The following is a 17,084-nucleotide window of genomic DNA, read 5'->3' as shown; positions in this document are numbered from 1 at the left end:
CCTATGGTAATTTTCCAAATGGTAATGGCTGGGCAGGTAGCTAGCAGGGATAACTGACATCACTCAGACCCTAAGTCTGTTTGTCTTTTAAATCTTTTAACTGTGCCTGCAGTGTGTCTGTGTAACGTAATGTCCCTTTTGCTGCTACCCTCTTCTTGCTTCCTCTGTGAACTCAGTTTGTTACAGATACTTGTTGTGTTTGTCTTTAAAAAGATTGTAAGCTGTTTGGGGCAGGGAGGTTTCTTGTTACTTGTGCAGTGCCTGACTTAATGTGCATCCAACCTAGGCCTTTGGGAGAAATTGCAATATGAATAATAAAACTAATATATAATCATTAGATTCCCCACTCTGGGTTCCATGCTGCTGCACGAGATCAGGTTGGGAGCTCTCCATTCTCCTTAGATGAACTGTCTCCCCATATCTTTGCTATTGATGGGGACAGAGGAAAAGGTGGTTTTAAGTCACTTTTGTGCTTCCTGTGATCCTGGGGCTTGGCTGGGAGCTGATCCAGTCTCCAGCTCAAATTAAATCAGTTACCGGGCTTCTCTAACCTATGCCAGCTAGAATGCCCTCTAGGGACCCTTTTGCTGGTTGAGCATCAGTGTTGTGTGAGGCATTCTGGTTTTACCCTCTCTAGCCTCCAAATGGCTGTCATACCCCCTCTGCCTGAGGCCTACAGGGCTGGGGAATTCTCAGCAGCACCCAGAAAATAGCTTTAAGGTCACTTCTTTTTTATGCTACTCCAGTGGCACTGAATGACCTTAGCGGGGCTGAGGAACTGGGCTAATGTATACAGAAAGCCAGCAATGCTATTGTTAAATTTCAGCTCAGACTTGCTCATAATATTAAAGGCTCTCCTGTGTGGTGTAATGTTATCGTAATCTTGTTTACTTGCTTTTTGTGAAGTTCATGCTTTGTATTTTTCCCAGAAATCCAGTCTCTGAAAACTCCCTTAACCCAACTGGGTTAGTTTCAGTGGTGTTCTTGTTTGTTGTGTCCCCTTATTTTAGCTGCTTCTTTAGAAATGTTAACGTATCTCTCACATTTCCGTCTTGCTTGCTTGGTATCTTCAGGAGACTTGATTTCTAAGACAGAGAAAATGTATGAAAATATCCAGATTTCATAGAATCATAGAATATCAGGGTTGGAAGGTACCTCAGGAGGTCATCTTGTCCAACCCCCTGCGCAAAGCAGGACCAATCCCCAACTAAATCAATTTGTACTTGTTGATTGAAACTTCAGCATAGTGTATCAAGTTTTGAGATTTTTACGTGAAGATGCTTCTTTGTTGAACTGATATCCTTCCTCTGTGAAAGAAAGTTAATACTAGAAGGATTTTGAAAGGTGCATAAAACAGGTTGTTGATGTTTTCTCTAATATTTATTTTATTTTCCTAGGGGTTCTACTCCATCCTCATCCTCCTCGACCTCTCTGCTCCTTTTGACACTGTTGATCATACCCTCCTTCGTGACATTCTGTCTCCCTTGGCTTTTGCGACTCCGTCCTCTCCTGGTTCTCCTCCTACTTCACTGGCTGCACCTTCAGCATCTCTTTCGGTGGGTCCTCTTCCTTCCCTCTCCCACTGTTCGTGGGGTCCCACGGTCCTCTGTCCTTGGCCCTACTCCTCTCTGCTCCCTTTACCCTTCTCTCTGGGTGACCTCATCTGCTCCCATGGCTTCAGCTCTCATCTCTAAGTCAGTGTGTCACAGATCTACCTCTACATTTCTGATCTGTCTCCTTCAGTCCAGTCCCATATCTCTGTTTGTTTCTCTGACATCTTCTCCTGGATACTTCTCACTGTCCACTATTTAACATGGCCAAAGCTAAACTCCTGATCTTTCCTCTGAAACCGTCCTCGCTCCCCCTGTCCTCTCTGCCATTCAGGTCTGTAATCTGGGAGTCATCTTTGACTGCTCTCTTTTTACCTCTTACATCCAGCCTGTGTCTAAATTCTGCAGCTGCTTCCTTTGCAACATTTCAAAATCCAATTTTTTCTTTCTCTCCATATAGCTAAAACTCTGGTTCCAGACCCTTCTCATCTGCTGTCTTTACTACTGCTGTCTTCTCTGCTCAGGCCTGCCTGTCACCAATCTCTGGTGCCTTCAAAATGAAGCATCTAAGATCATCCTTCTAGCCTGTAACTCTGTCACCCTCACCCCTTTGAATTCCTGCCCTGCACAGGCTTCCTATTCTCCACTGCATCAAATGCAAACACCGTTAGGGCCCTTCACAACTCTGTTCCACATACATATCTGCACTTGTCTCGCACTGTGTTGCCTCCCCCATTCTCTCTGCTTTACTGATAATGGCAGCCTTAAATGCCTATTTGTCCACTCTCCCAGAAATGCCTCGGCACCTTCTTCCATGCTGCCCCTTATGCATGGAATGCATCACTGAGCTAAACTGTAGAGCCACTCCCTCTGCTCCTTCAAATCCTTCCTCCAGAACCACTTCTGCCATGGACCCTGCTAGAAATCAGCTCTTCAGTGAGTGCTTGGGGCTGCTGCAGTTGGAGAGAGCTGATTTGATTTAATTACTATTATTATTTAAATTCAGATTATTTAGAACCACCAGGAATTGTCAAAGTGGTAGTTAACCTACACAATGTAACTGTGGTAACCATGTGACCGTATTATCCTCACCCATGTCCTCCCTTCCCCTTCTGTTTCTCATGGTCATTTTGTTTCAGATTAGACCCTGATCCTGCAAACATGTATGTGTGTAATATTGTGCATGTGCGGTGTTGATGAACCAGTGGGACTACTTGTATGTAAAGTTACTCATGTGTAAGTGTTAGCAGGATCAGGACTTAGACAGTAAGCTGCCTGGGGCAGGGGCCACGGTTCCTGGTGTGTTTGTGCAGCACCCAGCAGAGGAACTTGGTCCTGCATGGGCTGTCTGGGTGCTATTGCAGTACAAATAATTTCATTTTTGCCTTTGTTTAAAGCCTGTTTTTTGAAGGATAAAGTATAAAGGTAGGGCTTGAGGTTTTGTAAAGCTTTTCCTGCTAAATTGGAATTAATTTGTAAACTGGATACAATTAACTTAGGCTTGAATAAAGACGGGGAGTGGATGTGTCATTACACAAAGACAGGTTTCAGAGTAGCAACCGTGTTAGTCTGTATCCGCAAAAAGAAAAGGAGGACTCGTGGCACCTTGGAGACTAACCAATTTATTTGAGCATAAGCTTTCGTGAGCTACAGCTCACTTCATCGGATGCATTCCTATGAAGTGAGCTGTAGCTCACGAAAGCTTATGCTCAGATAAATTTGTTAGTCTCTAAGGTGCCACGAGTCCTCCTTTTCTCATTACACAAAGTAAATCTATTTCCCCTTGTTTATTTCCCCCCCTACTGTTCTTGTCAACTGCTGGAAATGGCCCACCTCGATTATCACTACAAAAGTCGTCCCGTGTCGTGTGTCTCCCCCCCCCCCCCCCCCCAGCTCTCCTGCTGGTAATAGCTCACCTTTCCTGATCACGCTTCTTACAGTCTGTATGGTAACACCCATTGTTTCATGTTCTCTGTGTATATAAATCTCCCCACTGTATTTTCCACTGAATGCATCCAATGAAGTGAGCTGTAGCTCACGGAAGCTTATGCTGAAATAAATTTGTTAGTCTCTAAAGTGCCACAAGTACTCCTTTTCTTTTTGCGGACACAGACTAACATGGCTGCTACTCTAATCCCTTCACATAGCTAACCTTGTCCAAAGTCAAGACAACCTGCTATTTTCTGCAAACTCCAGCAGTATTTGATCTCAAATAACATTGTAGGTCATAATTATTTTTTAACCTTTTCGTAATCCTGGACCTGCTTCTCTCTGAAACTGCACAGAAGAGACTATGGGCATCATCCACACATTCAAAAAAATGCAATCCTCTTTGTTAAAAATCACAATGCGTTTTAGTGATAAATATAAACCTTTAGAGAGCATTCCTGCAAAGTGGCCTTGACTTTTCTTTGTGTTTTGTTTTCCCCACTGGACTTTTAATCTTTCTATTGGTTAAACCACTGGCTCTCAACCTTTCTAGACTTCTGTGCCCCTTTGAGGAGTCTGATTTGTGTTGTGTACCCCCAAGTTTCACTGCATTTGAAAAAGTACTTGCTTACAAAATCAGACATAAAAATACAAGTGTGTCACAGCATGCTATTACTGAAAGTTGCTTACTTTTTCATTTTTACTGTGGAATATAAATACTGTGCTTACATTTAAGTGTATAGTGTATTCAGCAGTATAAACAAATCATTGTCTGTATGAAATTTTAGTTTGTACTGACTTCACTAGTGCTTTTTATGTAGCATGTTGTAAAACTAGGCAAATATCTAGATGAGTTGATGTACCTGTTGAAAGACCTCTGCATTCCCCTAGGGTACACGTACCCCTGGTTGAGAGCCACTGGGTTAAACTTTTAAATAGAATATTTCTAATCGTGGTCCCATTTTGCCTGTTCGAATGAAACTGGCTTTTCGCCCTTGAAGTGTAATTGAAATCGTTCTGCTGAGCAAGAATCAAAGTCTTCAAAAAACTTCAAATCCAGACTCCAGCGAGAAACTGTTGAATAGGCATTCATTTGCAAATTGGATACAATTAACTTAGGTTACCGTGCATAATGACTTAGCCACTCCCAGTCTCTATTCAAGCCTATTTCCCATTGTAGTTATGTTGTCCCATTTTCAGATGGGGAAGATGTGGCAAAGAAGTGGCTTGCCCAAGGTTGCAGACAAAGGTAGTGTGAGAACAAGGGTTGGGACTAGTCTCACTAGATCAGGGGTGGGCAAATTTCTTGGCCTGAGGGCCACATCTCAGTATGGAAGTTGTATGGAGGGCCAGCTGGGGCAGGGAAATGGGGCACACGGGAGGTATAAGGGCTCTGGATAGGGGTGCAGACTCTGGGGTAGGGCTGGGGATGAGGGGTTTGGGGTACAGGAAGGTGCTCCGGGTTGGGATGGAGGGGTTTGGAGGGTGGGAGGGGGCTTTCAGCTGGGGCAGGGGTTTGGGGCACGTGGGGGGTGAGGCTCTGGCTGGGGGTGCAGACTCTGAGGTGGGGCTGGGGATGAGGGGTTTGGGGTGCAGGAGGGTGCACTGGGCTAGGATCAAAGGGTTTGGAGGGTGATAAGGGATGGGGCAGGAGGTTGAGGTGTGGGAGGGGGGCCCCTCAGGGGTGCAGGATCCAGGGTGGTGCTTACCTGAAGCAGCTCCCGGAAACAGTGGCCCGTCCCCCCTCCGGAGGCAGGGCCATGCTGCTCTGCGCACTGCCCTGTCCACAGGCACCGCCTCCGCAGCTTCCATTGGCCGCGGTTCCCGGCCAATGGGAGCTGCAGAGCAGGTGCTTGGGGCAGGGGCAGCGTGTGGAGCCTCCTGGCTCGTCCTGTTTCCGGGAGCTGTGCGGACCTGCTGCACATGTGGAGCGGAGCAACGCAAGCCCCCGACCCCATTCCCTGGCTGGAGCACTGGAGCGGGGAAAGCGCCCAACCCCACTTCCCGCTGGGAGTTCGAGGGCCAGATTAAAAGGTCCAATGGGCCGGATGTGGCCCGCGGCCCATAGTTTGTCCACCCCTGGGCTACCAAAGTCCCTGCAGGTTCGTGGGTGTGGATCTTCATCCTGAAACCTTAACAATTGAGGCTTGTCCATGCTGAATGGACATTAAAGATCCCAGGGCAGTTTTCTTAAGACAGGGGTTTGCCCCAAACTTTGGTGACTTTTCTGAAAATCTTGGGCAACAAGAGCCCAGTTTACCTCTACTGCATAGTGTTGTATTGTGCATCCTCTTAACAAATTATTGTCCTGGCTTCTCTAGCCTCCAACAGCAATAAAGGCATAGCTAGGAGGGTGACTTGTTTTGGATGTGAGATGGGCCCAAACAGTGCTAGTGCTGATTGCCCACATGAACCTGGGTCTGATTTAACTAATCCCAATCCCATTGTTTAACGCCTATCTAGTAGTGTGTTATAGCTGCCTCTTGCCAACACTGCTAGCCTTTCCCCTCCAGCTCTGCCTAGCTGCTTATACCTGCAGTTTTCTCTAGTCTGTGTTATGGTGAATGTAATACTGAGATGGCAGAATGTACCTGGTGCAAAGCAAACCCTGCCTGAGTCACGCTGGTGTTGGTGCTGCTGTTCAGGTCCATGATTGTCTTCCTTCCCCAGCCCGATCCTGGAGGCCTTCGGAAATGCCAAGACGGTTTATAACAACAACTCCAGCCGCTTTGGCAAGTTCATCCAGCTGCACTTCTCCCATCATGGACATATCCAGGGAGGGCGAGTCACCGATTGTATCCTTTCCTCTTGCTGTCTCTGCCCCTTCCTGCTCCAACACACACATCCAAGAGGGGAGGAGCTGTGGAAGGCGAAAATGGGTGGGCAAATTTCCCTGCAATGGCGTGACTTCTTTTGTATCTTACTTAGAACAGGTAAGGCCATGTCTACTCTGTGAGCCCTGAGGAGTTTGCACTACTTTACCCTTCCCTGCATCTATAGATTCCTTAATATCTATGCATGAGATGGGAACAAAGTTTAGATTCCTGTCACAAAATATCACGAATACTTTAATCCATAGAAGTTTGTAGTAGAGCAGGCCTGTTATACCATTTAGTTCATGCTGCTCCCTTGGAAAACAAGAGAGGATTGTTCCCTTTTGTGTATGTTCTCTTGGGAGCTGCAGTCAACAGCCAAGCCCTGGCTGGGAGTTAAGAAGACAGTATCCAGCATGTCCAAGCTGCACTCAGACATAAGGAACAATGGCAGCTGTAGAGAGCCCGTTGCAGCTCTCTGATATAAGAGCTGCCCAGTGCCAGTGCACAAGGGCAACCGTAAGATATGTCGGGGGAGGATTGAGCAGAGTCAAGGTCTGCTTTTGCGCAGTCCCCACTGCTGGAATGGCTTTGACACGTCCCCACCCCTTTCCCATCACACTGGGATTGGGGGGCGGGAGGCAGCTGGGGTAGAAGGCAGCTGGACATCAGCAGAGAGTTATTTTATGTGGTGAGTGCTCCACAGGCCATCTCTGGCTGCTTTAAAGCACTTTGTGCAGCTTACATGGCACAAAGGGGCCCTGACAGACTGGAGAATCTGGACCACAGAGTCAGGTGGCAGCCAAGTTAGTGACTTATCGTGGGGAAAATTTTGGCTTGAGTGTCTTGCCCAAGGCCAACCTTGGATGCCTAAAGGTAAGAGACCTGAATAAGTGACTTGATTTTCAAAGATGCTGAGCACTGCAAATCCCACTAACTTCCAGGGGAGCAGCAGGTGCTTAGGACCATTGAAAGTAATTCTCCCTGGACCAATGCAGTTGCTGGTGCTGATTTAAAAAAAGAAAAGAAACGATTTGGACAGAGTGACAGCTCAGCCTCTCCTCTGCTCTTCTCTCCTGTCCCACTTTCTGCAGGTAAAGGCTCCTCCATCTCAAATAGAAGTTGGGGCAGAAATCACTTGGGACGTTTTGTGGTCTGTGTTATGTAGGAGGTCAGGCTAGATTATTGTAATGCGTCACTTCTGGCCTTAAAAACTATGAATCTCTAGCTTCTGTGACCTCACTGGATACCCTGGGCTTGACCTCTGCCTCTCCTGGTGTACTCTGGCCTGCCACAGACCCTGTGCTGGGCCTGACCTCTCTTCCACTCTCTCTCTTAAATCTCTTGTTCTGAAAGTAATGCTCATGGCCATTCAGTGCCTCTTTCCTATAGCCTGGGGCCTGGTCTACATATAAAACCTAGGCTGACCTAGCAATGTTGTGCAGGGGTGTGAAAAATTCCCTGGGGGACATAGTTGTTGACATAAGCCCCAGTGTAGACAAGACTATGTATGGAAGAGTTCTTCAGTTGACCAAGCTAACACCTTTTGGAGAGGTGACAGAAGAACCCCATCCAATACTGTAGTAAGTGTCTGCACTACAGCGGCACTGGATTAATTCCCATGGGGCTCGGAAATTCTTTGGCAGTCACCAGAAAATCAGATTGGGAGGTCACTTGAATGTTGTTTCCCCCTTAACCTGATGCTCAGATTTATTGGAGAAGGTGAGTAAAGTTTTTGTTTCTGGGGGTGCGTCTCCCCACCCTCCCTCAGTCTTGTGAGCCCCTCCATTCCCTCTCTCTCCCCTGAGGCAGTGTCCAAGCAGGGCTGCCCCTTCTCGGTTGGACAGTACTACCTCTGTGTCCAGTCACTGCAGTGAAGGCATCACCTCTCCAGGATATTGTTGACGATGTTCTCTCTCCGGTCATTCCAAATGCGTACCAGTGACATAGGAGGAAGGATGTTTGTTCATGGAGAGCTTTGTTTTAATGCTCTGCTTCAGAGAAAGGGCTTTTCAAACTCTTCCCTTGTTGCCTGACTAACCTTTGCAGCCTGGGGGATGTGAGGTCAGGCCATGGCATTTAGGGGCTCTGGATCCTTCAGTGCCATTTCCTTAAAGGGCTTTTACCCTCTTCCTAAATAATCTGTACTCTGCAGTGACTGTATTTTGGAGGGCATGTGGATTAGGCACTTTACTGTAGTTAGACCAGGAGCAGCTGCTGCTGATATGAGGCTCATTCCTTCTCAGAGTGTGTGCAGATTCTACCAGTAGGTTCTCCGAAATGGTGCCATGTCAAAACTTGTCCACCATCTGGCCGAGTGATCTATGGCTGCCTATTTTGGTAGGTATGGCAAGACCCTCTCCTACCTTTTTGCTCCTTGTTTTTCATCCCAGAGTAAGGAAGGCATGTTTCGACTAATATAGTCACTACTAGCTTTTCAAAGGGCACATTTTGATGGATGTACTTAGCCAGGGAGATTCAGTTGCCAATGGTCCTTGTTTAAGTACCCTTTGAAGTTAGGAAAGTACATGGAACGCATTTGTGCTGTTGCATTATTTATTACACTAAAACATTATGCTGTGTGTCAGTTAAGGATGGTTTATATGTAACCTGCCTAACACACAATCCCAACGGCAAGGAAATTAAAAGGTAAGGCAACCAACAGCACATGTCCTCTAGTCCCCAGTCCTGGGAGAGACCCAACTCATCACTAGCATGGCCTTAATACGGATCTACAATGCACCACAACTTTAAACTTTGCCCCAACATGAATGCTAGCTTTTCAGTACCTACTTCCACAAATTCCACCCTCACTGCTATCCCAAAGAACCCTGACCCCTTCTCCTCCTTTCTCCACAGTTTTGTAAAGGGAAATCAGGCCTTACCAATCAATTTCAATTATTTTTGGGGGGGAGTCATCAAACGTGGACAAGGGTGATCCATTGGATATAGTGTACTTAGAGGTTCAGAAAGCCTTTGACAAGGTCCCTCATCAAAGGCTCTTAAGCAAAGTAAGCTGTCATGAGATAAGAGGGAAGGTCCTCTCATGAATCAGTAAGTGGTTAAAAGATAGGAAACAAAGAGTAAGAATAAATGGTCAGTTTTCAGAATGGAGAGAGGAAAATAGTGGTGTCACCCAGGGGTCTGTACTGGGACCAGTGCTGTACAACGTAGTCATAACTGATCTGGAAAAAGGGATAAACAGTGTGGTGGCAAAATTTACAGATGATACAAAATTACTCAAGATAGTTAAGTCCAAAGCTGACTGCAAAGAGTTACAAAGGGCTCTTACAAAACTGAGTGACTGAGCAACAAAATGGCAGATGAAATTCCTTGTTGATAAATGCAAAATAATGCACTCTGGAAAACATAATTTCAACTATACATATACAATGATGGAGTCTAAATTAGCTAAAAGAAAAGGAGTACTTGTGGCACCTTAGAGACTAACCAATTTATTTGAGCATGAGCTTTCGTGAGCTACAGCTGTTACCACTCAAGAAAGAGATCTTAGAGTCATTGTGTCTAGTTCTCTGAAAACATCTGCAAAATGTGTAGCAGCGGTCCAAAAAGCTAACAGTGTAGGATCCAGTAGGGAAGGGATAACTAATAAGACAATAAATATCAAAATGCCTCTATACAAATTCATGGTAAGCCCACAGCTTAAATAGTGTATGCAGTTCTGTTCGCCCCATCTCAAAAAAGACATATTAGAATTGGAAAAGGTACAGAGAAGAGCAACAAAATTATTAGGGATATGGAACAGCTTTTACATGAGGATAGATGAACAAGACTAGGACTTTTCAGCTTGGAAAAGAGATGACTTAGAGGGGATATGAGAATGGTTTATAAAATGTTGACTGGTGTGGAGAAAGTGACGACGGAAATGTTATTTACACCTTCACCTAACACAAGAACCAGGGGTCACCCGATTAAATTAAGAGGCAGCAGGTTTAAATCAAACAAAAAGAAGTATTTCTTCACACAACGCACAGTCAATCTGTGGAACTCCTTGCCAGAGGATGTTGTGAAGGCCAAAACTAGAACAGAGTTCAAAAAAGAACTAGATAAGTTCATGGAGGATAGGTCCATCAATGGCTATTAGTCCGGATGGTCAGAGATGCAACACTATGCTCTGGGCATCCGTAGCCTCTGTTTGCCAGAAGCTGGGAATGGGCAACAGGGGATGCATCACCTGATGATTGCCTGTTCTGTTCTTTCCCTCTGAAGCTTTGGCCAGTGCCAGAAGACAGGATACTGGGCTAGATAGACCATTGGTCTGACACCGTATGGCTGTACTTATGTTCTTAGGCACGTGCTCATATTTGGGGAAAACTGATCTCACAGAAATCCTTGTATTCATCAAAGTAGCCATTCCTTTGTTGAAAATCTTTTTCAGTGCAACATGAATGACACTGACTTGCAAAACATGTTCTTTGTGCTCCCTATTAATGCTCTGCTTCAGCTGTAGGGGATGTTACAGGTGGGCTATGGCAAAAGGCACGTTGTATTCTTTTCCTAAACTGTTCAACAAGGCATCTGCGTACTGCACTAGAGAATGGACGTTACAACATTTTCTCCATTGGCTAAATGCAGCACAGAAAGCTTGATATGATGAATGATACTAATTTCTTTTGTTAATTAACAAATAATATAATTCTAACGAGACCCTGATATTCTTACTAGGTACGTTTGTGATTTTATACAGTCTGTAGTTTTCAAATTAATGGTACCTGAAAAACCCTGAGATTCTTTAGAGATACTTGTTTTCATGAGTTTTTTTCCTTTAAAACCAATTTTTAACTGATTAGTACTTAACTAATTAACAGATTTTTTTTTTTTAAATCCTCAGAAAATTCAAGTTTCCTCGGAGATCATATTCTCAAAATTTGGGGTGGATACACTGTTTTGTCTTTAAAAAACAACAAAAAGGAGTTTGAACCTCCATTGTAAATGCAAAATAGAACCCAATTTGAACTGACATAGAATCATAGAATATCAGGGTCGGAAGGGACCTCAGGAGGTCATCTACTCCAACCCCCTGCTCAAAGCAGGACCGATCCCTGACTAAATCACTACTACTCTTTCATAATAAGTTAGTCAGGTAAACTTTATCATAAGTAATGTCCAATATAAATGAGTTTCAATTTATTGTTTGTGGTAATGCCCATAATATGGTTTGGTACTTTCCATACACACTGTAATGGACAGTCTGTACCCCAGGGAGCTGACAGGTATACTGAGATCAGGAGAAAGGAACAACAAAATGAATGTCTGTTCAAATCAACAAAGTTCACTTCTGCTATGCTGCCTACATTGGATTTTAGGGAAGATTTAAAAACAGGGGAGGGTCCTTTCAGATGAGTTTAGGGATGTTGGGGGAATACATGAAAGAAGGCATGGAGGAAAATGTTTAAAAGATTGACAAACTGATGGGCAGGAGTGGAGGGGGCAGGGTATCACATGGAGCTCAGCAAGGATAGATAAGCAGAGGGGCAGATTTAGACCTTGAAGGAGAAGACGTTGTTTAAATCTGATACAACAGGAGATGGGGAACCTGCAAATGGATTCAAAGGGAGCTGTGAGATGATCAAACCAGCAAGGTAAGGAAGACGACTGTACAGCTCAAAGTCACTATGCTATTTTTAAAAATTAATATTTCTGAATGCATTGTGCATGGAAATATTTTGAATCACTTTTCCCCCAAATCTGGCTATTTAGTGGTGTCTGGGATGTACTCCGTGAAGTCCAAGTTAGGTGCCTATCAGACAGGACCTTTAAAAGAACTGAAGGAGATCAGCATGCAAAATGAAACACACATTTTAGAAACAGTATGTTAAATATTTTGATCTTTCCCTGTAATGTACTCAGTGCCTTTCTAGTGTACGATAGATCATTTTCTAAAATTGGGAACTGGTAGTGAGTTTTGTTTGTTAGCCACACTACAGTACATTTTCCTAAGTCAAGTGATAATTACTCAAGGGCCACATCTTGTCAGTTATTTGTCATGTCATCAGTTTTCATTCATACAGGAAGTCCAGTTCGATGGTACTGTCTGGGGGATTAAAAACTCCTGTAGTGAAGATTTTCTAGGATTAAGGGCTATATTTGTACCCCATAGTCCTCAATAAGAGCCCTCCTTGGGCAGAGGTGGAAACCAAAGGGTGGGCAACTCTTGATAGGCTTCCATTAACTATCAAAATGTGCCCTTTTTAGAACCAGTGGTGAAATCTTGGGGCTATATTTAGGACCACAATTTCAGATTTTGGTAGCAGGGCAAGTTTAACTGTGATTCCAGGGGCTACTTAGGCACCTGAAAACTCTCTAGGTTTTGTTTTTTTTTTGCAGATAATAACTTAGAAATTAGCTGACAGAAGCAGTGTGTCTAATTCCTATACAAAGAAAGACAATATATACAAACAACAATTAAAGCCAATATATTAAGTTTTGATATGTACGTTTAGAACAATAAAGAGATAATACAGCAAGATATTCACAATCCCAAACCTTGAGGTATCATAAGAACGGCCATACGGGGTCAGACCAATGGTCCATCTAGCTCTGTATCCTGTCTTCTGACAGTGGCCAGTGGGTGCTTCTGAGGGGATGAAAAGAACATGCTATCATCAAGTGATTCATCCCCTGTTGTCCACTCCCAGCTGCTGGCAAATAGAGGCTCGGGAAACTTGGAGCATGGCATTGCATCTCTGACCATTCTGGCTAAAGAGCCATTGATGGACCTGTCCTCCATGAACTTATCCAGTTCTTTTTTGAACCCTAGAGGTTGACTGTGCAGCGTGTGAAGTAGTACTTCCTTTGTTTTAAACATTCTGCCTATTAATTTCATTGGGTCACCCCTAGTTTTTGTGTTATGTGAATAACATTTCCTTATTCACTTACTCCACATCAGTCAAGATTGTACAGACCTCTGTCATATCCCCCCTTCGTCATCCCTTTCCAAGGTGAAAAGTCCCAGTCTTTTTAATCTTACCTCATACGGAAGCTGTTCCATACCCCTAATCATTTTTATTGCCCTTCCCTGTACCATTTCCAACTACAATATATTGTTTTTGAGATGGGGTGACCATATCTGCATGCAGTATTCAAGGTCTGGGCTACCATGGATTTATATAGAGGCATTATGATACTTTCTGTCTTATCTGTCTCCCTTTCCTAATGGTTCCTAACATTCTTTTAGCCTTTTTGATTGCCGCCGCACATTGAGCGGATGTTTTTAGAGAACTATCCACGATAACTCCAAGATCTTTTTCTTGAGTGGTAACAGCTAATTTAGAGCCTATCATTTTGTATGCATAGTGGGATAATGTTTTCCAATGTGCATTACTTTGCATTTACTTTCCTATATCAGTTTTGGAACCTTAATACAAGAACTAATAACTTTAACCGGTAAATAAAATTCATGCAGAGTATTTGGTGTGAAGCTGTAAGGACAATGATATTGAGCAATCACCCTGAAACATCCACATATTCTTTTATTTCCATTTATATTACCGTCTAGAAAATTATAAGCAAGAAAACGTGCACTCTTAATTTGTATATTTGATTTCTCATTCAAAAGCGATGAAGTCTAAAGCAGTTGTCTCCCCTCAATCATTCTAAAACGTGGAATAACTAATAAATTAGAGAACAAATTTGTTTTGGCACTAGCTTCAAAAAAGGAAAGATGAAAAGCATTTAAAGTGATAATTGAAAAGAAAATATTACAATAGATAGGCCAACATGGGTTTCCTATCAGCGCTAAGACACCTGAAGGTGTATTTTCAGTAGATAAAAATATTATCACCTTTTCTCAATAGCAATGTGTTTTCTTGTCCTATTAAGTTACTCAGTAATTATAAATAAAGTCTTAAACATTGTAATCTGTTTATACAATGCATTTGATAAACAAATGAAAACACACTTCAGTTCAAGGTACTAAAGATGTAAAGATTAAAACTTAAAAATGAATTTAAAAATTGAACTTGCATTTACAAATGACTGATCTAAAAGCCTGTTTTAGTCTCTGGAAACTGTTCAATTCTATAATGTGATATAGATTTCCTGAGTCAGTATCTGCAGTAGCCAAACTGGATGATTCTTAACCATTTCTTAATGAAAATATAATATATAATCCTATATGTCTTAAATAATATTAAGAAAATTTGCCCTTGTTGCTTCAAGGGCATACTCATATATTAAGGAAGTTAGTAAAGAGACCTGTTCCAAGGCTGTAACAACCTGGTAGGATTAAGAGCCCTCCAGGAATTGTTTAAAAAAAATGTCCCAGGGGTACGTAGGCTAATTCAAGAAAGAAGACATTGTTATTTGCTGATTGAGAAGTAGAGGTATGTACAGTAACTTCCTCTGATTTTCATCAGGCGCAGCTGACTTGTATAAGGGCAGCACTGACTGTTACACTGAAAATAAAATTGGTCAGCTTTGTGGAGAGACTTAAGGAGATCAGCCCACATTAGGTCCCTTCTCTGGGCCAAGGCTATCCAGAAAGTGCTCTGTCCTGGCTCTCATTCTATCAGCTGGATAACAAGGAGCTATTTACCCATATGACAGGTTTCAGAGTAACAGCCGTGTTAGTCTGTATTCGCAAAAAGAAAAGGAATACTTGTGGCACCTTAGAGACTAACCAATTTATTTGAGCATGAGCTTTCGTGAGCTACAGCTCACTTCATCGGATGCATACTGTGGAAACTGCAGAAGACATTATATACACAGAGACCATGAAACAATACATCCTCCCACCCCACTCTCCTGCTGTGGGAGTGGGGTGGGAGGAGGTATTGTTTCATGGTCTCTGTGTATATAATGTCTTCTGCAGTTTCCACAGTATGCATCCGATGAAGTGAGCTGTAGCTCACGAAAGCTCATGCTCAAATAAATTGGTTAGTCTCTAAGGTGCCACAAGTCCTCCTTTTCTTTTTACCCATATGAATTGCTTTGAGTGCCCCTCTGATCCTGGGGCTGCGGGGGCTGGCGGGGGGAGAGGGAGTGTCAGCTCTCCTGGTCCCTGCCACAGAGCTGACAGCCAGGGAAACCTGAGCCAGGGTGGGGGGAGCTGCTTGTCAAGGTTCTCAGGGACAGCTCTGCAGCAACTTCTCAGACCACAGCTAAGGGCTTCTGGCTCCTCCGGCGAGAGCACGGAGAAGTGGTTCATTTTCCTGTTTGCGCTCCTTTGTGGTATGAAACTCGGGGGTGTGGGGGGAGGAGATGCTCCCCTGCCCTCCCTAAATGGCACCTCCGACTATATACATTTTGCTGAGGTCTCCCTATATGTCAAAATGTGCCCTCCTGTAAATTTGCCCTCCTTTTTGTACACCCCCACCCGTATGTCATTCAGTGATTGTCCAAATAAAGGCTGGGTTCCATGATATGGACAAAAGAGCCTGGGATCTGGATGAGAGGGACTTCCTGGGCACTTTGCTCCCATCAACCAGAGCTCTAATCTCACACATTATTGCAGAACCTCTGTTCTGAATAAGTGTACTTAGGAAGGTAAAAAGAACAGGAGGACTTGTGGCACCTTGAAGACTAACAAATTTGTTTGAGCATAAGCTTTTGTGAGCTACAGCTCACTTCATCGGATGCATTCGATGTAGCTCATGAAAGCTTATGCTCAAATAAATTTGTTAGTCTCGAAGGTGCCACAAGTCCTCCTTTTCTTTTTGCGAATACAGACTAACCCAGCTGCTACTCTGAAACCTGTCATTATGTTAGGAAGGTGAAACACTCAGTTGAGGTAACGGCTAAGGGCAAGGACCTCACTTGAGACTTCAGTTCCTGGACACACCTTGCTCTTGTTTAATAGTTCAGAGAAATTTGCACATGCGCAGTAGCAACAAGAGCATATTTTGATGTGAGATTAATTTGTGTGGTAAGACCCTCAAGGTCCCAGTTACTGCTTTGCCTGCATTGGCCTTAGAGATTCCTTGAGGGCCTTGCCCTCTCAATGTTCTTCACTACCATGAATTCTGAGTCTAACATGGATTTCACTTGCTACCAGCTGTCCTCTTATGTTCATTTCAGAATCGAGTTGTGCACCAGAACCTGGGAGAGCGGAATTACCACATCTTTTATGCATTGCTAGCTGGTGTCAGTGGGGAGCAGAAAGGTAATTGATCTCTTGGTAAGCTGGCCCCATGCAAACAAAATAAATTTTAATACAGCCGAACACAAGGTTGAACATCTAGAAATTAAGAGTGCAGGCCACACCTGCAAAATGGGGTGCTGTATCCTCGAAAACAACTACTCTGAAAAGGGTTAGGGGTCATAATGGACATTGAATATGAGCTTCCAGTGCAACGTTGTGGCAAAAGAGAGCTAATGTGACCCTTGTGTAAACAGGAGCAGTAAGTAGGAGCGGGGTGGCAGGTTTTCCAAAATAAATAACAGCACTTTGGGTGGTTGATAAACACTGCTAGCCTTCTCAAAAAGGAGAAATGGGAGAGAGGAGAGGGTGGATATCTGTTGCACTAGAATGGAAAGGGAGTTCCAGGCATAAGAGGAAGTGGGAGAGAGATGTCTTTGCATAGCAAAGTGCACCGAGCTAAGCTAAATTATTTAGGCCTTTGAAGGGGAGGATGAGGAGCCTTAAACTTGATACAGAAGGCAGGAGGGATCCAGTGGATGGATTTAAAGAGAGGGAGTAACAGGCAGCAGAGATTTTTCAAGGCAGAATTTTTCGCAGACGGAGAGGTGAGATTTGGAGAGACCAGAGAGGAAGAGATTGTAGCAGTGGAGGCAAGTGACAACCAGAGCCTGGATAAAGATTTTAGCTCTA

The 17,084-nt window shown here is 43.8% G+C and overlaps 1 protein-coding gene across 1 annotated transcript in view; it reads left to right on the top strand.

The window, feature by feature from the left end:
* LOC144272335 (unconventional myosin-X-like) overlaps window positions 1-17,084 on the top strand; it is a 229,841-nt gene that overhangs the window by 30,604 nt on the left and 182,153 nt on the right. Inside the window, exons 6-8 of the mRNA XM_077830334.1 lie at window positions 6,150-6,274; window positions 8,001-8,014; window positions 16,331-16,415. Coding sequence (XP_077686460.1) covers window positions 6,150-6,274; window positions 8,001-8,014; window positions 16,331-16,415 — 224 coding nt within the window. The remainder of the gene's footprint in view (window positions 1-6,149; window positions 6,275-8,000; window positions 8,015-16,330; window positions 16,416-17,084) is intronic.

Source organism: Eretmochelys imbricata, chromosome 11 (assembly GCF_965152235.1).
Source record: "Eretmochelys imbricata isolate rEreImb1 chromosome 11, rEreImb1.hap1, whole genome shotgun sequence".
NCBI lineage: Eukaryota > Metazoa > Chordata > Testudines > Cheloniidae > Eretmochelys > Eretmochelys imbricata.
Note: the sequence above shows the minus strand (reverse complement) of the source record. Positions and strands in the feature narration are given on the sequence as shown.